The sequence below is a fragment of the Leuciscus leuciscus genome, assembly GCF_965113295.1.
Source record: "Leuciscus leuciscus genome assembly, chromosome: 13".
Classification (NCBI taxonomy): Eukaryota; Metazoa; Chordata; class Actinopteri; order Cypriniformes; family Leuciscidae; genus Leuciscus; species Leuciscus leuciscus.
The window spans coordinates 8,776,231-8,800,185 of record NC_138737.1 but is presented as its reverse complement, the minus strand read 5'-3'; the positions used below and the strand labels follow the sequence as shown (position 1 = coordinate 8,800,185).

At 41.1% G+C, this 23,955-nt stretch overlaps 1 protein-coding gene across 12 annotated transcripts in view; it reads right to left on the bottom strand.

Moving 5' to 3' along the window:
* The window catches only part of cacna1ea (calcium channel, voltage-dependent, R type, alpha 1E subunit a), a 160,053-nt gene that overhangs the window by 81,576 nt on the left and 54,522 nt on the right, over positions 1-23,955 (bottom strand). For all 12 annotated transcript variants that reach the window (XM_082188979.1, XM_082188981.1, XM_082188975.1 and 9 more), the window contains 2 exons: positions 805-911; positions 72-211 (listed from right to left, as the gene is read on the bottom strand). In XM_082188979.1, coding sequence (XP_082045105.1) covers positions 72-211; positions 805-911 — 247 coding nt within the window. The remainder of the gene's footprint in view (positions 1-71; positions 212-804; positions 912-23,955) is intronic.

Genomic DNA, 23,955 nt, shown 5'->3' with positions numbered 1-23,955 from the left:
GACCCTGACATGGAAAGTTTTAAATCAGCAAACTCAGCATCATTCAGAAGATAGTAGCACCTGTCACTCACCCACTCAGAACGACAATGAAGTCCATCACGTTCCAGCCGTTCCGCAGGTACGAACCCTTGTGGAATGCAAATCCCAAAGCAATGACTTTTATTCCAGCTTCTAAGCAAAACATTCCTATGAAGTAGGGCTCTGTTTTTTCCTGAGAAAAGAAAATGGATTAGGTGTGAGACAACAGAAACTACCTACATAAAAAACATAGAACTCAAACTCAGCCTAAAATAATGCCATCTACGTTGGGTGTACATTAGATTTTGACACATAGCTAGAATGTTCTGTTCAACTAATCTCCAAGAACAGCAATTATTAAGAACCTGGTTTTAATTTAGGTTTTGTTTAGTGAGCTGAGTGTCACTACTTGCCTCTATTTAAACAAGGACTTCTCTAAAATATGTCACTAAAGTAAAACAGTAGGGAAATACTCTTTGAATGGGAATAATTAGCTTGTGAGCAATTCAATGGGGGAAACTACAGTCTGAATAAAGTTGTCAAGAACAAAGAATATGAGGAAGGAAAGAATATGAAAGCACAAGAGAGCTACATTTAGAGTATAACTGTGGTCTCTTAGAGTATAACATCTTTCTCGTTACACAAATTACTAGAAATACATCTATAAGTAGATAACTAGGCCAAAATGATTAATCTATATTCAATTCTTTCAAATGAAAACAGAAAATCAGCTAAAAATAGAAGATGAGGAGAGCAGTATATGGAAATGGATAGGTGTGTCCTCACAAGTCTCTTTGACATGGGCGTCTTGTCCTCTCCAGGCAGGTGCTGCTCCAAGGCCAGGACGATGCAGTTGGCGATAATGGTGGCCAGGATCATGTATTCAAACGGAGTTGAGGAGGAAGGTTAAGGAATAGTCCATACTTAAGACATCTTGCAACTATTGATGTTTGGTCATTAGTGTTCTTACTAACACAACATCCCACTGTTGCTGTGCTCACTGTGCCAAGTTAAACAGCACTATGGTTATAGAGCCACCTAGTAGTCAAGAGTAAAAATGCATTTCCCGCAGTAACCGCGGTGGTACCTGTGGCGGTAAAAAACATATTCTGGTTGAGTACCATCTGTACAAGTATTTAAAAAAAAATCACTTGCCATTTAAACCATAACAATGAATAATACTATTACAGTTTTTTTCGATTGCTAAACGACAGTGGGCACAACTGGAGTCACATGTGCAAAACTCTAACTACAGTCTGCACAGCAGCAGTTCATGTGGACCAAACTCTAGTTCGTTTTTCATTGCTTGAACACAGTTTTCAAAACTCTACACACTTATCCCATGACTTTAACCACAACCTGCACAACACTGTGGATTTACAGCACTTTGTTCAAATGCTAACACACTGCTGTCAAAACTGTGAACCACACATTCAAAACAGAATAGATTTCAGCCTTGTGCCTTTCAAACACTGCTGACTGCAATTTCAGCTGAAAGGCTCCCATACACAAAATAAATATATTTGAAATATATTTTTGGAATATATGCAAATATTTGAAATTGGCCCAATAAATATATTTTAGTTAAATATATGTAAATATATTTCACATTTACTGTAACATCATATATTTTTGTTATATTTCAGAATATATTTCAAAATGATAAATATAAGTGACCAACAATGCAAATATATTTCAATGTATTTGGAATATATGCCACATATATTTTCGACACTTTACGTAAAATATATTTCAATATATTGTTTTTCTGTATGGGTGGAGGTGGAAAGTGTTTGGTCACCACCCACATGACCAAATGTCTCTTTTGGAAGCCATGCGTGCCGGATGTGAGGACACGACTGCCAGGGATGGATAAGGCACTCCAGAAGGTTCTTCCCCAGGTGCATGGCAAGAGAGAACATTAGATGTGATGTTGAAAACCTGTTGCCTGATGCTAGAGAGAGGCAGGATTAGCCCCTCAATTATTTGTTCGAATTACATTACATTACATTACATTACATTACATGTTCGTATGTACTTTTAGTTTCTACCTTTTTTTTTCTCATTACTGTAATTCCGTAAATTACTACAGACTATTGAAGCAAACTGCTAATTTTCATTTACCTTAAATAATTGTTATGTTCTAAAACTTTAAATAAATCATGTGAAAGAATGTCACTCTTTTCTTTGAAGAAAATATTACTTTGTATGAAGTCACTGAAATTGTTCAAACTGTAAAGATGAAAAGTTAGTATTTTCTGTATTGGTGTTTGATGCTAGTGTTTTTACTCTCAGTGTGTTCTGTGTGACAGTGTGTGTTATCGCAGTGAGGGTTGTGTATAGTGTTGGCTGCACTGAGCCTGTTTTGAGCCATGTGTTAAGAGTTGTGTTGCTTGGAGTGAGTTTTGCAGGTGATGTGAACTGTTTAGCTCAGGTGACTGTTGGTAGTGCAGACTGTAGTTAGAGTTTTGCACATGTAGCTCCAGTTGTGCTCACTGTCGTTTAGCAATTGAAAAAAACTGTAAAACACTAGTATTTAATTTGCTCAAGTCTTACTGGTTCATTCGCACAACGGCCAATGAAATTAAAGGGTCAGAGTGATGGCAGAAAATGATTGCATAAAAAAAATGGTGTACCTTGACTAACAATATAAGTGGTACGAGCTACAACAAGAATATGAATAGAAACTACATTTATATTTCTTGAAAATATGAAAAAGAATATAAAAATGGTTTTAGTGTAAATTAATGCAAGAAAAATAAAGAATCATAATGCATTATGAAGAAGGCCAGAATTCAACTTGAAAATATGACACCTTACATTTTGAGATGGGTGATTTTCAAAATATTATCTTAAATTTATTTTTACAAATGTAAAAAAAATAAAAATAAAACTTTTTTAACACTTCAAAAAACAAACAAAGTTTGAATGGAGTCACAATGAGAACCAATGCATTCCCATTACTTTCACAGTAAGTTCAGATTTAATAAAAAAAAAGTAAAATAAAAATCAGACCAATTTGCTACCGTTTGTCAACTTGTCATTTGAAAATAAATGACTCAAAAGAATGATTCACTCACAAATCTGACAGACTGAACCACTATGGCTTGTGAGTTTTAGAAAAATCTGTACTTCCTATCGAAATTTCAAAGACTTGATTACAAAATTGAAAAGTTTTTCATGATTGTGGGAACTCTGGAGTGTATTTCAGTGTTTGTGTGTGTATGTGTGTGTGTGTGTGTGTGTGTGTGTGTGTGTGTGTGTGTGTGTGTGTGTGTGTGTGTGTGTGTGTGTGTGTGTGTGTGTGTGTGTGTATGTGTATGTGTGTGTGTGTGTGTGTGTGTGTGTGTGTGTGTGTGTGTGTGTGTGTGTGTGTTGGTGTGTTCAGCGTACAAGGCTGCTGATGTAAAATGTGGCAGTATACTGCAGCAGTACATTGCAGGCTGGCACATGCTTTCTCAAACACACAAACTTACATGCCCAAAGAGTGCATGAAGACTGTTGTCATACAATGAAATGAAAGAGAGCAGCTATTTAACTTCAAGTTTACAAGATGTTCTCAGGACCCCTGGTGGTTGTGAGTTCACAGCCAGCCACTGATTTGCATGTGTACAGAAAAATGTTGGATTTTGAAACGTGGCCTCTGCCAATTTCTTCCAGTGTGTGTGGGGATTAAAAAAAACAGTAAATAAAAGAGCTCAAAATCTGCTTAAGACAAATAAGAAAGAGAGTTCAGTACAAATATAACAGGCAGTTGGAGGACAGACCTCTGGGGAAGTCTCTCTCTCTTATGTGCCTTTCTATCCCTCAGTTTGTGTTAATTAAATTAAACTCAGACTTTGCTGAGTTCCAGTAGCATGATGCTAGTGTCAATATGTTGGCTTTGAACAGTAAAAATAACATATGTTCTGGTATTGGTGTTCTATAAAATGGACAGTATGTTTAGGTTATTTAAGATGGAAAATAGAGAAGAATAAACTAGTGATAAAACAAATACACAGAGGAAAATTTAAAAAGTAACACCATACTAAATAGGCTGTATTTATGTTATATGTAAATATATTTTGTCCGCACACTCTGCATGCATGGTTACATGATTTAATATTTAAAAAAAGGTACAATGCCAGAGAGTCACAGAAAGAGAGAAAGACTGCAGCCATTACAATCTAAAAGAGCAGTAGAGAGACAGCGAGAGAGAGAGAGCGGTCTCCGTGGCAACAGGCTCTCTCCTGTCTGCCATAAGTCAGTACTCAGAGTTAATATGGTCTCTGAGCCATCAGTGTTCTCTACATGCTGCTGAATGCATTCGTACAATCAATACTGACTACACAAACATCCTTTCACTGTATCCACCATGACACATGATACTAAATTTTTCTTTAGATCAGCTCTTAATAAGTTGAATAGTACTGAATAGTTCATCAACAGGATCACGCAGGTATCGCTGTTCACAAACATCTAACTTTAGTGACTTTATGAGCAAACTTTCTCTCTCTCTTCCAAACTCTCTGACTCTATTTCTACATTTTATTTCTAATGGAAGAGATTTCATAATAGCTGTGCATGTGGTTAGCCTGGAAATCCAGACCCTTAATCTGAAAGATTAAGGGTCTGGCATTGAGTAATGAAAATCGCCCAACTCGAGGGGCGGCACCCAGCATGCATTTGAAAATCTCACTGCACGCAATTGGATAGCACTACGACCAATCACTGTCGTGATTGCGCTGTCATTAGCGCTGTCGTCATCTGTTTAGCTCGCCTCTGGCCCGCCTATATCAGATACACCGATGTGATTGGTGCAGCTCGGCTACAAGGGCATAGTTAATGAGCATCATTACTCAATGCCGGAGTGACTCGCTGAGCAAATTCAAAGTGTGCTCTTGCAAGAACTCTGGTTCCCTTTCGAAAGGGAACTCTACACTACGTCAGAATGACGCTATGGGGAACGCCTCAGGCGTGACAGGTGTCTGAAATAAATATCAACTCACGTCAATCATGTTGACCGGCGACAGCCCGTGAATCATCAGCTTGATTGATTAACGCGCGACCTGGATGTATAAAGGGGAGCCTTGCACACATGACAACATCTTTTCGTCTTCAGGGACTGTTTGTCTGTTTTGAGAATATCGCTGAAGCGCGCGGGAGGCTCTCGAGAGAGCCTCTTGTGCAAACTGTGAGCGTTTTTCATTTAAAGATGCTCCGCTCTCGTCGGACCCTTTTCTCGAGGGAGGAGGGTTCAGCATCTGAGCCCCTTGGTGCGCGCGATCTGTGAAACAATACTGTTTGGGTACGAGGCGTTCACAGTCAGTTCCTGAGTGTTCATTAAGAAATATCTCGGCGCGCGTGAGAAAAAAATAATAATCCGTGCGCTGTCGGATGTTTCAACCTCGCACCTGTTGACTTTCTTCTCGAGGGATGAAAGCCAAATATATTTTAACGGCTCGTTTCTCGCGCTTGCCGAGGCAGTGTGTAGACTACGAGAACGTATACATGTTAAAACAGTATTGTCGGGTGATTATGGCTGCATTTAATTCTATGAATTAAAATGATGGAATATTATCTGACTTTTAAGAAGTTAGATATTTAGTAATTCAGCCTATCATCCAGATCGCGTTATCCAGTGTTTTTGGCTGCATTTTAATTGAGGAATTAAAATGAGCAGTGAACAAAAAGAGCAGGTGTAATTCTGGTCTTTTTGTAAAATATGAAATTAACATATTTCTGTTTCTTTTCAGACCACTTCTCCTTTTTTAGAGTCGGGGGCAAAATGTTGTGGGTAAGAGAGTAAATCTAAAGATTTCTTCGATGGTCAGGTAGTAGGTCTTATCAGGCCTCCTTGACCAGACAGTCCCCATTTTGCAACCGGACAGCGCTTGGGCCTCCCTGAGGTGAGCTCCCAGGAATTGACTGTCAAGGAGTAATGTGGTTATCAGGTTATAGGCCTCACTAGGCCTTCCTGAATATGAGCTTCCACATACTATGGTTGAATGAGCTCCCACATATTATGGTTATCAGGTCATAGGCCTCACTAGGCCTTCCTGAATATGAGCTCCCACATACTGTGGTTATCAAGTTATAGGCCTCTCCAGGCCTTCTTGAATATGAGCTCCCACATATTGTGGTTATCAGGTCATAGGCCTCACTAGGCCTTCCTGAATATGAGCTCCCACATACTGTGGTTGAATGAGCTCCCACATATTGTGGTTATCAAGTTATAGGCCTCACCAGGCCTTCTTGAATATGAGCTCCCTCATACTGTGGTTATCGGGTCATAGGCCTCACTAGGCCTTCCTGAGTATGAGCTCCCACATACTGTGGTTATCAGGTCAGAGGCCTCACCAGGCCTTCCTGAATATGAGCTCCCACATACTGTGGTTGAATATGAGCTCCCACATTCTGTGGTTATCAAGTTATAGGCCTCACCAGGCCTTCTTGAATATGAGCTCCCACATATTGTGGTTATCAGGTCATAGGCCTCACTAGGCCTTCCTGAGTATGAGCTCCCACATACTGTGGTTGAATGAGCTCCCACATACTGTGGTTATCAAGTTATAGGCCTCACCAGGCCTTCTTGAATATGAACTCCCTCATACTGTGGTTATCGGGTCATAGGCCTCACTAGGCCTTCCTGAGTATGAGCTCCCACATACTGTGGTTATCAGGTCAGAGGCCTCACCAGGCCTTCCTGAATATGAGCTCCCACATACTGTGGTTGAATGAGCTCTCACATTCTGTGGTTATCAGGTCAGAGGCCTCACCAGGCCTTCCTGTATATGAGCCCACATACTGTGGTTATCAGGTCAGAGGCCTCACTAGGCCTTCCTGAGTATGAGCTCCCACATACTGTGGTTGAATATGAGCTCCCACATACTGTAGTCGCCAGGGTATAGGCCTCACCAGACCTTCCTGGTTATGAGCTTCCACATGTCAGGTTACAGGCCTCACCGGCCTTCCTGAATGTGAGCTTCCACATACTGTGGTCATCAGGTTACAGGCCTCATCTGGCCTTGCTGAATGTGAGTTCCCACATACTGTGGTCATCAGGTTACAGGCCTCACCTGGCCTTCCTGAATGTGAGCTTCCACATACTGTGGCCGCCAGGTTACAGGCCTCACCCGGCCTTCCTGAGTATGAGCTCCCACACACCGTGGTCGCAGGTCTTCCTAGTTATGAGCTTCCTCATGTCAGGTTATAGGCCTCATCCGGCCTTCTTGAATGTGAGTTCCCACTTACTGTGGTCACCAGGTTTCAGGCCTCATAGGCCTTCCTGAGTATGAGCTCCCACATACTGTGGTCGCCAGGTTTCAGGCCTCACAGGCCTTCCTGAGTGTTAAGCTCCCACATTCAGTGGTCACCAGGCTTCAGGCTTCCTAAAGGCCTTCCTGGTTATGAGTTTTCACATGTCAGGTTACAGGCCTCTCCAGGCCTTCCTGAATGTGAACTCCCACGCACTGTGGTTGCTAGGGTTTAGGCCTCACTGGTTGTGAGCTTCCACATGTCAGGTTGCAGGCCTCATCAGGCCTTCCTGAATGTGAGCTCCCACGCATTGTGTCCATCAGGTTATAGGCCTCATCTGGCCTTCCTGATCATGGGTTCCCACATGCTGTGGTTGCCAGGTTACAGGCCTCTCCGGCCTTCCTGTAAACGAGCTCCCACTTACTGTGGTCGCCAGGTTTTAGGCCTCACAGGCCTTCCTAAGTATGAGCTCCCACATATTGTGGTCGCCAGGTTAGAGGCCTCACCAGGCCTTCCTGGATTCGGACTGGCATAAGTACACGCACTTTCGTTTCGTTTACTTTCTAAAATCCATATTTATGGTAAGGGGTAATGCGCTTCTGCTTCATTCCCTTTTTTACGTGGCTCAGACTCCGGTTCTTCACCTCGAGTCCCACTCTAAATGCGTCTTGTTGTCACTGTTTTACGACAGACGCCTCCCTTTTAAGCTATCTCCCACATTCTGTGGTTACAGGCCTTGTTAGGCCTTTCTGAAGGTAGCCCCACATTGTGTGGCTGTCAGGTTACAGGCCTCTCCGGCCTTCCTGTAAACGAGCTCCCACTTACTGTGGTCGCCAGGTTTTAGGCCTCACAGGCCTTCCTGAGTATGAGCTCCCACATACTGTGGTCGTCAGGTTATAGGCCTCACTAGGCCTTCCTGAATATAGAGTGATGAAGTACATGCACCTTTTACTTCATCTATTTTTTCTTAGACCCATGCTTATGGTAAGTCACACGACTAACGTCCTGTGTACTTTCTAAAATCCATTTTTATGGTAAGGGTCATGCGCTGTACGCTTCGGTCCCTTCCTATGTGGCTCAGACCCTGGTCTTTCACCTCGGGTCCCACTCTAGATGCGTCCTGTCGTCACGTATATTACGACAGACGCCTTTCTCTAGCTAACTTCCACATTCTGATGAGCTCCCACACACTGTGGTCACCGCATTACAGGCCTCTCCGGCCTTCCCGAGTATGAGCTCCCACATGCTGTGGTCGCCAGGTTACAGGCCTCATCAGGCCTTCTTGGATTCAGAATGGCCAAGTACATGCACTTTTCTTTCATGTACTTTCTATAATCCATATTTATAGTAAGGGTTGTGCGCTGTACGCTTAATTCCCTTTCTTACGTGGCCCAGACTTCGGTTCTAGGGCCTTTCTGAGAGTAAGCTCCCACAGGTTGTGGTCCCCAGGTTACAGGCCTCACCGGCCTTCCTGGATACGAGCTCCCACAGTCTGTGGTCGTCAGGTCACAGGCCTCAGGGGCCTTCCTGAGAATGAGCTCCCACTTACTGTGGTCGTCAGGTTATAGGCCTCACTAGGCCTTCCTGAATATGGAGTGATGAAGTACATGCACCTTTTACTTCATCTATTTTTCCTAGACCCATGCTTATGGTAAGTCACACGACTAACGTCCTGTGTACTTTCTAAAATCCATTTTATGGTAAGGGTCATGCGCTGTACGCTTTGGTCCCTTCCTATGTGGCTCAGACCCTGGTTTTTCACCTCGGGTCCCACTCTAATTGCGTCCTGTCGTCACGTATATTACGACAGACGCCTTTCTCTAGCTAACTTCCACACTCTGATGAGCTCCCACACACTGCGGTCACCGTGTTACAGGCCTCACCGGCCTTCCCGAGTATGAGCTCCCACATGCTGTGGTCGCCAGGTTACAGGCCTCATCAGGCCTTCTTGGATTCAGAATGGCTAAGTACATGCACTTTCTTTCATGTACTTTCTATAATCCTTATTATGGTAAGGGTTGTGCGCTGTACGCTTAATTCCCTTTCTGAAAATAAGCTCCCACAGGTTGTGGTCCCCAGGTTACAGGCCTCACCGGCCTTCCTGATAGGAGCTCCCACATGCTGTGGTCGCCAGGTTAGAGGCCTCACCGGCCTTCCTGATAGGAGCTCCCACATGCTGTGGTCGCCAGGTTAGAGGCCTCACCGGCCTTCCTGATATGAGCTCCCACATGCTGTGGTCGCCAGGTCAGAGGCCTCACCGGCCTTCCTGAAGGTAAGCTCCCACATATTGTGATTGAATACAAGCTCCCCCATGTTGTGGTCGCCAGGTTAGAGGTCCTACCAGGCCTTCTTGGAGGTAAGCTCCCTTTAGGCCCTCACAGGCCTCCTCAGTGTTTTGAAACACAAACACTGGGTAGATCCATGGATCGAGTAGAGAAACTCCCCTCGCTGGCAAGGGTTGTAAAGCACTATGCTGAGTCATACTCTCCAGGATGTCCCGTCTCTGAGATCCGGGCTGAGTGGTTCACTGCCTGCTTCGCAGTCCCTTGGGTTGGATGCCTTTCTAAGGCAAGTGTCCAGAGGCTCTGTCTTCGGACAGACAGGAAGTGGCCAGACTGTAGTGTCTTATGTAGTGACACCAGGTCAGGCCTGCCTGGTGGCATTTCAGGTGGCACGTTCCCCTGAATAGTGACTGGCTGGGGTTCCCTCGGGTCCCCTAGCCACATTCCCTAGAAGGGACCCTTTCTAGTTTGAATTGTGGTCCTAGGCCTTTGAGCTGGCCCAGGTAAACCTTCCCTTAAAACTGTGAGGTTTTCTGTGGTATCCCTTAGCTTGGGCGATGACCGTAGGGAATGCTGTCACTGACAGCCCAGACCTGAGGGCATGCACTCCCCTTAGCATGGTGGCGTTGGTATATCGTTCCCCATAGCGTCATTCTGACGTAGTGTAGAGTTCCCTTTCGAAAGGGAACGTCTCAGGTTACGACTGTAACCTATGTTCCCTGAGAACAGGGAACGAGACACTACGTCTTCCTGCCATGCCTCGGGGCCTGCCTGCAACAGTCCCTTCAGACGATAGGATGTTGTCATGTGTGCAAGGCTCCCCTTTATACATCCAGGTCGCGCGTTAATCAATCAAGCTGATGATTCACGGGCTGTCGCCGGTCAACATGATTGACGTGAGTTGATATTTATTTCAGACACCTGTCACGCCTGAGGCGTTCCCCATAGCGTCATTCTGACGTAGTGTCTCGTTCCCTGTTCTCAGGGAACATAGGTTACAGTCGTAACCTGAGACGATTTCCAGGGTAGCAAGATGTGGCCTATGAAAGTGTTTTTCAATGAGCAAAAAGAATGAATTGCATTTCAATCATAGAAGCTTGGAGCAAGAGAGACAGGAAAAGGTGCATGGAAAGAGAGCGTGAGATACATAAAATTATACCATTCATAACATCACAGACATCGTTCTAACACTTCTTTCTTTAGACTAGGGTTCGGCAAGTAAGTTTGGCATCGGGCCCCAAAAAAAATTCCCATTAGATGGAGATGGTCCTCACTTCAGAACACGAAATCCAGGGCGAGGAGTTGGATCCAGATCCAACTCCTCCCTCCTTACATATACCTAAACCTACCCATCTCCACCCCCTGATCCCTAAACCCACCCCTAAACCTACCAATCTCCACCCCTTAGATCTGGATCCAACTCCGCCCCCTGGATCTCGTGTACTGCAGTGAGGTGCTACTGATTAGATGGCGGGCCAGAACTAGCCTGGCTCCGCCCTCCTACGTACTTCCGCTCAATTTTCACTTTCCTTCAGTACTCCATCGGGGTTTTAGGTATATTCGTGGGTTTTCTCAAATTTTTACCGGTCCAATCAGCGAACAGAGGGAGTGGCTGAGAACGATAATGTTGAGGTTGTGTGCTAGTTTGAGTTGTAGGGTTACGTCTCAACCAAACGTTAGTGATTGGTTATGGCAGATCGAGAGTGGCTCTGGGCAGATCCAATAGTTTTAAACATCAACAGAGTACCCGCCTTCAAGGAAGTTAACGCTTGTCAATGGAGAGTGGCCAGACTCTCTGTACAAATGAAATGTACGAGAGTCTGAAAAGACCAGGCTAGGCCAGAACATAGCCTAGTCAAAGCCAATAACGCACCTAAAAGCAAAGAACCGGCAAAAGTAATGATTATGAATGTTTCAAATATAGCAAGGAGACATTTTAATTGTTTATTAATAAACAGGTTTTTTTTAAGTCCGAGTTTTCTGTGTCAGTGTCGTCTGAAGTAGTGACCGCAGTAGTGAACGCGCCTTCAGAGAGATGCACATTTCATACGGATTACATAAGCAGAGAGAAGTCTGTTTCTTTTCGTTTTGAATTGTTTTGTTTAAAAGTAGACATTTCAAGCTTTCTATATTTCTCGTGTCTGTGAGGCAGCTTATACGCTGAGTTTCAGTTAATTTATGAGACGAGCTCCAGTTCACGAGCAATGCAATCGTGCCGGCGCCTCCATGTCCTGATTATATTAAGGATACCACTTTTTCCCCGAACGAGTCCGATACCGATACTGTCATATTTGGTACTCGCTCATACCGATACCGTAACCGATACCTGTATTTTCACTGCATTTGTAATTTTTAAATGTATTGGTAGAGAAACCAAAAGAATATAAATCATATTATGCTTTGTATGATCTTCTGTTACTTTCACTGTTCATATTACTCTATCATATTTTATCTTTCATTTAACAGTACAGCACATATTTAGAGCTGCTCCAGAAGGGCTCAGTGCTGAGGACTGGGTCAGTGGTACACGACCATGTCAATGTTTAGACACAAGTGAAATATCAATTATTTATTCTAATTTTGATACTACAACAAAAACTACAGTAATCAATCAAATGTGAAAAAACACTGCATATTCATTACTGTATAAATTAAATATAGATTTTTTTATTTAGTCAAGAGCAGTGAGTAATTTCTTTGTCCTTTGTTTGACTGAACATTAAACAATGTTTGAACATTAAAACACAGCAGCAGGTTTATTAGACTGCTGCCCCTTTAAGACCGAACGCACGTACCCCATTTGAAGCTACTGTCTACGTTTACTTGAGATATAACCGACTTTGTTTATTAGGATACTTGCCAAGACAGACTTTTTACATTATTTTTGTGTGAATTCGTCCGTTCAAGCCAAGACGTAAAAGTCAATTCAATTCAGTATTCGTGCGCTGTCTGATACGTTGGTTTTCAGGGCGCACGCTTTGGATGTTTGTGTTGAAACTTCTTGTATGTGACACTTCTTGGCCTGCAAACTTCCTGTAAGTAATAATGTAGGGAACCACTCGTTATACATAATTCAGGTAACAGTTCATGTTTTACTTACATATACAATTTAGTTTTAATCCAAATAACACATGCAGAGTGAACGATCAGCAATCAAGAGCATTCAACAGATGCTCTCTCTCTTTCTCTCTCTCTCTCTCGTAAGTTAACGTTAATAAGCTAACGTTCCACTGACGTCTGGGAAAAAGGGATGCGCTTTTCAGCTCGCGCACCACAGCTATAGGCAGTGGTGTAGTGGTAAAAAAAGAGGTGGGTAAACTATAAATTCTGGTGGACCACGACATGGTCACCCGGTTAGGTGGGCCACTGCCTACCGGTGTATGTGTATCCTGATGACATCGCTATAGGCTATAATTTGATGCTACTACCAGGGTATCACTGGTTGTTCCCTCATCATAAGTCACACAATCACTATTCAATTCATACATGAATCTAAGTTCTTGTTAAAGAGACTCAAGAAGGAATAATATGGTTGAAATCTATCAAGTTTACTAAATGACAAAACAGAGAGAACAAAAATATTTAAGAGAGATAGAGAGGGAGGCTTATATCCAGGGCTTCCAATGCAATGCACTTGTACATAATGATTAGAGATTTGGGATAATTTTCATAGTCGATTAATCTGTTGAATATTTTCTCAATTAATCGATTAGTTGTTTGGTCTATAATATGTCAGAAAAATGTGGATCAGTGTTCGGCGATCAGGTTTTATTCTCACGCAGCTTGTTTAGTAAATTCACGAGCGTGTCTTTTCCGCTCCGTGTGTGCGCCGTTCTCTTTGTTCCTTGTGTGTGTGTCTGTCTGTGTGTGTGTGTGTGTGTGTGCGCGTGTGTGTGTGTCGGCTGCGCTCCCTACTCAATGTTCCGCTCCGTGTTTGCGCTGCGTGTTCTGCTCTGTCGTTAACGGCCCAAACGCTCGAATCATGTACCGACCGGCGATCCCGCACTGGAAAAGCAAAGTCCGCTCAAATAACGTGAAATTTAGAGGTGGATAAACGCACTTTGGAGGTGGGTAAACGCTATTTCCAAATTTTGGGAGGTGCGCAAACGGCGTTTACGTGCGTTTAGCCTCCACTACATCCCTGGCTATAGGTGTTCCTATATTTCATTTAATATTCCACTAATAAGATACATTTACTTCATAGACAGCCTTCTTTTTTTATCACCATTATACTCTCTGTTGTCAGTGTTTCTTTGTCTGGACACAAGTGTACTGTTATGATTCCTGTCTTGTGTTCCCCTTGTCTTGTGTGGACTTTTGTCATTTCCTGTCCTGTGCCATGTTTTGTAGTTCTTGTTTATTAGTCTCCCCAGGTGTTTCTATTTAGCTACGCCCCCTTGTTATCTTGTTTAGCTTGTTTGCCTGTGTATTTAAGCCCTGTGTTTAGTTTCAGTCTTTTTGAGTTCTTGATGTTGTATGTTGGTTGGTCTGAGTCTGTCAAGTTTTGAGTTTGTTTAAATAAAGTGTGTTGCACGTGGATCCTGTTTCCTCCTATGTTTCAACCGCAACGTTTACATGGTATCGGTTGTTGGTATCGGAGCATTTTTACGAGTACGAGTACATGAGCTCGGTATCGGTGCATCCCTAGATTATATTGTCTGCTATATTTGCTTCTTATTTATTAAATCCTGGCAAGTTGTTGATGAAACATTGATTAAAATTAAGATACAATTTATACAAAACGAAATTCACTAAAGAAAGGCTTTCTACAAAACGAAACTTAAAGGGATAGTTCACTTTGAAATTAAATTTTGGTATGTTTTAGCTAATACCTCAAGGGCATCCAAGATGTAGGTGTCTTTTTTTCCGCAGTAGTTTCAATTTTGATATTTTTAGGTCAAACCGTTCTTGTCTGTCAGTCATATAATGCAGGTCGATGGTCACTGTCTCAAAGAGCATGCACAGAGTCCAAATTAAAACAATTCCCCATCGTCCAAATTAAACAATTCCCCATCGTAAGTACACATTGATGGCCCAAGACACGAAACGAGCGGTTTGTGTGAGAAAACGAACAGTATTTATATCGTTTTTACCTCTTGAACACAGCTGCGTCCAAATGATCTGAGAGCGCGGGCGGGTATAGATATATACACTAGATGTCGCATTGGCTACTGCGAAACCGTAGCCAATGCGACATCTATTGTATATATCTTTTTTGTTTTGAATTGTTTTAATTTGGACTCTGTGCATGCTCTTTGAGACAGTGACCATCGACCTGCATTATATGACTGACAGACAAGAACGGTTTGACCTAAAAATATCAAAATTGAAACTACTGCGGAAAAAAAGACACCTACATCTTGGATGCCCTTGAGGTAAGCTAAAACATACCAAAATTTAATTTCAAAGTGAACTATCCCTTTAATGAAGTGATCAAAATCATGTCTGACCTCCGTCTCCAGATATATTGTGGCATCTTGCAACACATCCTGCCTTGCTAAAACACACATCTGTGGGAGATGCAGAATGGATAAAAAAAAATAAAAAAAATAAAAGAGGGCTTGAATAAGCCCATTAATGGCATGTTTGAGTCATGCTCTTAACAAACTATGTTTTATTTCCTCTTTCCATATTGTGAATAATAAATGTGTATCATTTTAATTTGCTTGTTACACAATGGAGCCTAACTTATTGTAATAATTATTTGACGTAGCCTACTTTTACACTTTATTTTTCCCCCAAATTTTTTTTTAATTGTTTGTGTGCTGGAGGTAGGCTATTTCGTCGATTTATGTTAACATTTAAGCTAGATCTTGAGAGAAAATGGCTCTATCAAAGAGTCTGGAAAGTTGACAGCGAAAATAGGGCATACAAAGAAGAATGGAAGACAACCGTTCATCCTACCTAGTTTTGTAAATGCAAAGCCGGTGTCTCTTATCTGCAAAGAAGTTGTCGCTGTTTGCAAAGAATATAAGATTAGATATTTCATGACGGCTATTTTAGAGGTGTGTTTAGCGATCCACAGACTCTTTTGAAAGTATTTTAAAGCTTTTCAAATTAAAAGCTCTCAATTATTTCAGAACCAGCCGCTAGCAAAATAATCTGGCTGCGGGGCCAGATATAATTGCTGGCGGGCCAGTATTGGCCCGTGGGCTGCCTGTTGCCGACCCCTGCTTTAGACTAATAAGACCAGGCATGATAAGATCAGGAACATGAATTAGGAAAGCAAAGAGGGTTCATTTGATATTGACTTTAAAAGTCTCATTCCTCAGGTGGTTTTCCAAACCTGATTAAGACAAATGAAGAGGTCCTTAACACCCTCTACCACATCTTCTGTTTCTCCCTCTTCTGTTCACTGGAGGGAGGCATAGGGTCGATAGACAGGATCAATTATTGAGTAAGCATGGGCACGGTGGGGTATTTCCTCCCTCAGCCACACAGTGGGGATCAGAGGAATGAACAGCTGTGGCTTCCCCACCGGCCGAGCGGCACAGCGGCACAGCGGCCCACTCGCTTCATTAAGCCCTGTCCTTCCCATAGACGCCATCGATCCGCCACAACCAACCTGTCCACCTGACCCCACAGCCAAACCGGCCCACTTCAGGAACCATGACGACAAATAATGACATCACCTGATGATCTCCTTCTAATGTGCGTCACTAACAGAGGAAACAACACATGCTTCCACCCCTCCTCAACATTCACTGCCTACACACACCCTAACAAACATGTTCTTCCCTAATGACTCCATCTGTAAGTTTTCCAATCCACCAAATGAATGCATTTCTCTCCAGACACATCTCTCTTCCTCCTCCCAGCGCTTCATCAGCCTGAGCTCAAAGCACACGTCGAGCGGCACTTCAAACAAAGCTTTCCTAAATTACCGCTCTCACACACAGGTTGTCGATGCTGCACCACACAGGGCTCGTGAACATGCTGTTTTGCAAACCGGTGTGACCTTTGGTTATTCCACAGGCCTCTGTGTGTGTGCATGTTTGTGAGTACATATGAGCAGAGGTGTGTCTATTTTCACAAATTCACTATCCGTTACAATTTCATTTACAATAGATAAATATAATTCAAAATAACAAAAAAAGATTTTTTAATTAAAATTTTTAACTAAATATTTTCCCCATTATACTCGATTTTGCAAAAGGACATTTTGTTGATTGCTTGGTTTTTATTCCTGCTGTGCAGCCTCACCCACTTTTATCTCACTGGTCCAAAATTCTTCTCCTCATAAATGTACATGAAACATCAATTATTTTCCAATTAGTTGTGAATGTGAACGTCACTTTCTGCAGTATTTTTGCTGGACAGACTAATCACTTGCCGTGTGACAGCTGGTTAGGACACAGAGTAATAGCGAATGTTATTGCACAGCAAATGATGTATCCACAACAGGAAATAAAATAATTAATTAATTAAAATCCATTATAAATGCATGAATGATATAACACAAATCCTTGTTAACAAGCTTAAGCTTCAATAATCCTTTTCAAAAGCCACTGATTTCAGATATATTTCAAGAGTCCACAATTAGAACTTCCTGCTCTGATCAAATCCCACTATGTATCAAATTAGTAAATCTAAAAAAGGAAAGTTTGTTATTTTAAAGAATCAACTGAGCAAAATTGGGCAGCATCCGATATCACCACATGCAAATGCTGACTGTTCCTCCGATACGAATGAACAATGTGTGGGAGACACATGCATCTAAATTGGAGCAAGTTGGTATTTTGGTCTGTTCGACTCATGGGAATTCAACTTTTGTTTTGTCAAAGCTAATGTTTTTTTCACTGGGGCAAACTAAAAAGGAGCTTTGATGTAACCTTGAGGAAACCATAATAATGAACAGTATTATCCTGATTACATATTGACTGATCTCATCAGCATCTAGAAAAACACTCAAAAAGAGCTTAACAGAAACATGAGAGATGGTTTGCCCTTGGGGAGGTCACAATGTCTTTGTTTGACAGCGAAATGCACCTAGAAAAGTCTTATTCAACAGCTGTTCCCACATTGTTTGGTTGCATTATAATTATGAGACATGGCAGGGGTTAATACTTTTCCTGCTCTGCCACAGCTGTCATACAGTGCAATCTGATGTAACAAGAACCGTTATCATTTAGGATGTATCTGAAATGCATATGTAGGTTAGACAATGAGACCGGACCTGAGCTCTGTTCCAGAACCTAGTGAGCTGCCTACATATAGCTGCCCTCTAAAGCCCTATTCGGACGGGATTAACTTTACAAGATGGAGTAATGTAATTTTACCACAGGACGTCTGTAATAGTAATGGCCAATTCGCACTGGATAATATATATCAGTAAAACAAGCAGAAGTGGGAGGGGTACTCAAGTGTTTTGCGATTTGCGCATCACCGTCACCCTCCTGTCGTCATATACGTATTACATTGCTTCCTGATATCACGTGCACAAACACATATAACCTATATTTATATTTAAAAAAACTGTTATGTCCGGTCGAACAATGTATTAATTAACTTCAGATTGTATTGTGTTGGTAATAGGCACTTTCCTAACGCTAAAAGATGTTTCGTGCCTCTAACAAGTGCTTTCGATCTTCTTTCTGATCTGAATGGTGTGTGGAAAACGCTTGAGTTTTGCCACAGACTCGTCCCAGAGTCTAGAACGCAACTGAATTTTTTTTCAAGCGTCTCCATACTTGGAAAAACGGGGAAAACTACTTTTAAACAAGAAATTACGAAGTATTTATGTACATATTTACAGCGGGTCTATTCGCACGGGGTTACTATTACCTGAAGTAATTCTTCCGGACCTTTTTACTGAAGGTAAAATTCGCCGTAATCTTTACTGACATTGTCCGTAATGATTACTGAGATGGCACATTTGGACGGGACTAAAATCACAGAGAACCTCTGGTAATTATTACTTTACCCAACCTCTCCATGTTAAACTAGTCCCATCTGAATAGGGCTTAAGTCAGCATCCTAAAAATCATGAAACTTCATAAATGACTGATTTGGAATGACTACATAGGCAGCTTCTCTGCATGCCACACAAATAGTGCTCCTAGGGACGGTTCATTCATAAACGCTGGACTGGAGTAGAATGGGGAAAAAAAGAAAAAAAAGACAAAAAATTTTTTTATTTCTTATTCATTTTTTAGAATGCCGTGTCATTCGCTAGATGCTGCAAAAGAAGCGAGTCGCGAGCGCAACAGTCAAAAATGTCCGTCTAGCATGTGTTTACATAGAGCAGTGTTTCTCAAACTTTTTCAGCCCAAGGACCACTTTATCTTCCAATTTTTTTCTGAGGACCACCTAACAGAATCCCACTCTAACACGCCCCCAAAAAACAACAAAATCGGAAGGATAAGCTAATTTAAGTTTAATATGCAACTGTTTCAAGTCAAAAACTAATTATTCACACACAAATGCAATGATATGATCAGAAATTATTATATGAATTTTATTTCATTTGAAAAAGTAAATGTGAAATGAGCTGCAACTTTTTTTTGTCGGGGGAGGGTCACCCAACTTTTGAATTCATGAAAACAGCAACATTTCAAAGTGGCTTGTTTGGTGCATATTTTTTACATGTAGCTCCATGTAGCTCTCGCGGTCTCGGCCCCCCATCGCTATCAGATGCGTCTGACCCAACAAAAATCCAGTTTGGCGCCGTTTGAGTTTGACAGTGCGCGCGCACTTCAGTACGCGCTCAGAAAAAGTGCATCATGTCAGAACAGAACGCCAATGAAATGTTTACCCGGCAAAGCTTTAAAGCACGAGCAAATAATGAAGTTTTGTGATTGCGAATAAGTGCAGTGTCCTGTGTAACTCTACCGCTGCATTAACATGTGATGTGAATGTAGGCTACGTCGAGTTTTACAGTATTGGGACTGAGGCGCCAGAACTGCAGCTGATAGAATGTGCGCTGTTGCACGATACTACCATATTTTAGTTTCCATCCTTATTTTGTTTCCACAATAATGTTAGTGAGTAAATCTACTGAAATTGCCACCATAACAGTGGAGTGTGAAGTGTAAGATGTAGGGCTACCACATCTTTAAATTACTAAGTTAACATTATAAAATACGTACCTAGACCAAAAAACTAGTTGAGGATAAATTCGTTAAAATTGGGCAATTCCAGCGTTATGGACGTGACATTTGCAGTCAAAACTTGAAAATATAAATTCACAGAAAATGCATTTAATACCAATATATTGAGACGTCTGTTTATATATCCATAGGCTACTCCCTTAATAAAGGAGTCAAGACATTAGAAAAATATCAGTCTACACATGCGTTTTATATTTAATATGAGGGAAATACACGTGACACAAAAAATCTTTAACTTTTACGTGGCAAAATATTTTTGAGTAATTCTATGAATTACACTGCGCAAACCAAAAGTAATATACCCACCGGATGAAGAAGGGTCGGCCTCCACAGAACATAAAATCTTATTTTTATTTTATTTTTCATGTTCGCATTTATGAGGAAAAAAACAATGTTACGGACGTGACAGTTCTCCATTACATGACCGCTCTGAAAGCGACTTTAAAACTTTCACAGAGACCAAACAGAAAGCACAAAGCCTTTCTTTAAAGTGAATTTCGTTTTTTATTAATTGTATCTTAATTTTAATCAATGTTTCATCAACCAATTTCCTGGATCTAATAAATAAGAAGTAAATATAGTAGAAAATAGATAATCATGACACGGAGGCGCCAGCGAGTGAACTGGACTCTCGTCTCATAAATGAACCGAATCTCAGCGTAAGGTAGGCTAGGCTACTTGCCTCACAGACCTGAGAAATATATAGAAAGCTTGAAATGTCTACTTTTAAACAGAACAATTCAAAACGAAAGAAAACAGACTGCTCTCTGCTTATGTAATCCGTATGAAATCTCTGGCGCGTTCACTACTGCGAAGATCGCGGGTCAGCATCGTTCTTCATCTTTGCAGTCGACACAGAAAACACTTGTTTATTAATAAACAATTAAAATGTCTCCTTGCTATAGGCCTATTTGACATATTCATATCATTACTTTTGTCGGTTCTTTGTGACAGCTTTTAGATGCTTTATTGGCAGCGCCACCCACATGTTGAACGCGTCACACCGCATCAGCACCGAAAACATGATTATTATTTCTAAAATCTAAAATCAAATCTAAAATCAAAAATCGTGATACGAACCGAATCGTAGGTTTGGTCTATCTATCGTTACAGCCCTAGTTAGATGAGAAAGCAGGAGTTTATGGTTGTAAAAAAACAATGGCTATCTGAACATCTTTGCCAAGCGCAAACCAGAAGTAATCAATAAATTATCGGGGAGGGTCATGCCTTTTTTCACAATCATTTTGGAGGGTTATAGAAAAATGTATTCCTGGCGAAGGGAGGGTCATGTATTTTTTTACTACAGATCTCAAAACTTCTCCGGTAGCCCCTTAAATAAAAAATGAACAGTCCCTTAAATAAGTGACGATTTTATAAACACCTGCCTAGTTTAGGTCATCTTTTCGCAGACCACTAGGGGGCGATGGCGGACCACCACACTTTAAGAATTACTGACATAGAGAAACCAATGGAAAAGTGGAGCAGTGGAATGGAAAAATGCATTCTGTGAATTTTGTGCATTCTAAGACAGACACTCAACTTACAATTGATGTGTGAAGTCTAATAAGCATAAGCAAAACAAAAGTAAAATAATTGTATCACAATTCATTTTGATAATGTCGCTAAGATAATTGTGCAATACTCTAATAAGTATATATAAATATATAATAATATAAATATTGGGTAAAATAATACTTTTAATTATACTGAAATACTTTAAGATTTTCAGCATTCTGCATACACAATTTATTTAAAATGTATTTATATTTCTGTCACCTTGGAATCTTGGAGATTTTCTCTCACAACTCATTATGGGATTGCCTTCTACATGAAGGATAAAAGCGATGGTAACCTTAAAAAACAACTGAGGTATCTTAGGAGGCTGCATAATTAAGACGCCTACCTTTTAGAACAGTCTTTATCTCAGTAGCACACTTATGATGCCTTAAAATGTTCCCTGTGTAGGCAGCTTGCTAGCTTTTGGAACAGAGCTCCTACAAGCAATTCCTCAGGTGGGTGTGAACAGCTCTAAAGACATGAAACTCATTACCATTGGCTAATAAAGACATCAAAACTGATCCATAATGAGTCTACGACATACATTTAATTACACTGTTGATCTTTCCTTGTAATACACTTAAGAATCACTCCCAGAAGGATGTCGTTTTCTCCTTTCTCTAAGGAACAGACTCTAGTTGCATTTATTTTGGGGCAAGGCCAAGTCATTACAGCACCATTAGCAGGGCTTCCATCTCTTCAGCTCCCTGAAGCTCTCAGCTTATGAGTGAGAGATGTGTGACCATATGCTTAAAATCTGCCTAAAGTGGTCACAGACACTGACACTTGCATTATGTCGCAAGTGGGCCATTAGATACACAAGAGAGCCAAGACCAGATAGATGCTATAATTGAATTTAACATGCAGGCACAAACACGCATACTGAGTCACGTTGTTGCAAATGAAAGCAGAAACGCACAAAGGCATATCAATCAACGCACATAAGCACAGCCATGATATCACCGCCCTCAATCGCTCTCCTTCTTTCATCATTAGGCTGCAGAACCGCTTGTAACATTAAGCATGTTACTCTTACAAAAGCAACAACCAAATCTTGTCGTCACTTGATTACAGCAAGCACCCGCTCTAATTTTATCTCTCCTTCATGACATTCAAAACAACATGAATGACATTCAACCCAAGTAAAGGATTTGAGTCAAACAAGAGCAGGGAAACACACAGACACGTTATCGAAAGCCTCTCTTCTTTGGAAATGACACCTCTGTGTAAGGCTAGAGATAGGTTCACACATTTTACATCCCTCGCCTGCATAGTGCGAGAAGTTTCTCTTTTTAGCAGGCATACTCCTTTCGCATTTAGACGTTTGTTTTTAGATGTCTGAGCAGCTTATAATAGCCGCTTAACTGATTTCAAATGTAACATCAAAAATCACTGAAATATGTTTTAAAACATAAATAAACAATCATACTCACAACAATATTTTTGGCTGTTTAAAGAGTAAGTTCGGCTATTTTTAATCAGCTTTGTATTGCTACAATGTCTGCATCCAAATTTTCGTGTATATTTGTCAGCAAAAAATTCACTGAATTATGCACAGCATGTAATTTTGCGTCATCAGGCGGACGTTTGACAGCTCCAGAGCTCCTGTTACAGAACTTCCGCCTTTTTGTCCCCACAATTAAAATAATTGTGTTTCTATTGCATAGACAACCAAGTTTTATTAAAAGCCAATATTGGCAGCTGTGTATTACCTCTGTATTTCACATATTTGTAAAGTATGTGATGATAGATGGATTTCTATGTAGAATTAATCTGATTTTATTCAAACTGAATAAATGTACTGGGCTCCACCTGGCAATGGCTTTCAAACGACACTCTTACTTTCCCTTAAAATGAATTTAAAGCATAAACACTGTAATGCTTTAAACTACCAAACGCTGTGATAACTAGATCACAGCAAAGCTTTGCAGATTCTTTACATTTAGTAACTGAGCTCTGCCTAATTTAAGTAAATGCTAAGACACAGTCATGTCTGGGTAGTCTGCTGTGACATTAAAAAAGGGCAAATGAAAACCCAACAATTGTTCCAGCAGTGCACACCTGTGACAACGATGGTCGACGGCCTTATCATGTCCTGTCACTGACTCATCTAATTTGCATCATAGAGAAGGTTTTTTTTAATCACACCATGGCACTTTGAAGTCTGTAATCAATGACATGCGTCCAAAAACCTCCAGTGGGGTTTATGAGGTTGCAGGGTTTACCTCTCCTCCCTCTCCTGACCAACAGATCAACAATTGTATATATGTTTCTTCATCCTCAGGAACCAGCTTGGCAGAGCATAAATTACACAGAGAGCTAACAACAAAACATAAACCTCATCATCAATAAAAGACACTTACTCACAGATTGTAATTTGAAATGCTAAAACACACATATGCTCCTTTCATATATGTCCTTTCACACTATACTTAACCCTTAATCAACATCCTTGTTAACCCTCACCATTTATAACCCCGAGTTATAAAACCCTGCTCCTGATATATTTCTGACTCTGAAAATATAGTGTCCTGTCCATGGACCTGAAAGCAAGTCAGTTCAATGAATTACGTAGTATAAAATATCAGGAAGTGTATTTTGTCATTTACAATGCATTTTAAAAACAGAATACATCCATTTTCACTTTGTGTCATTACCAGGCCAACGTGATCTTGAACATGCAAATCACATATGGGTCAGTGAGAAATAAGGATGTCAAGAGATAATTAAAAAATATATATTCTCAGGAAAAA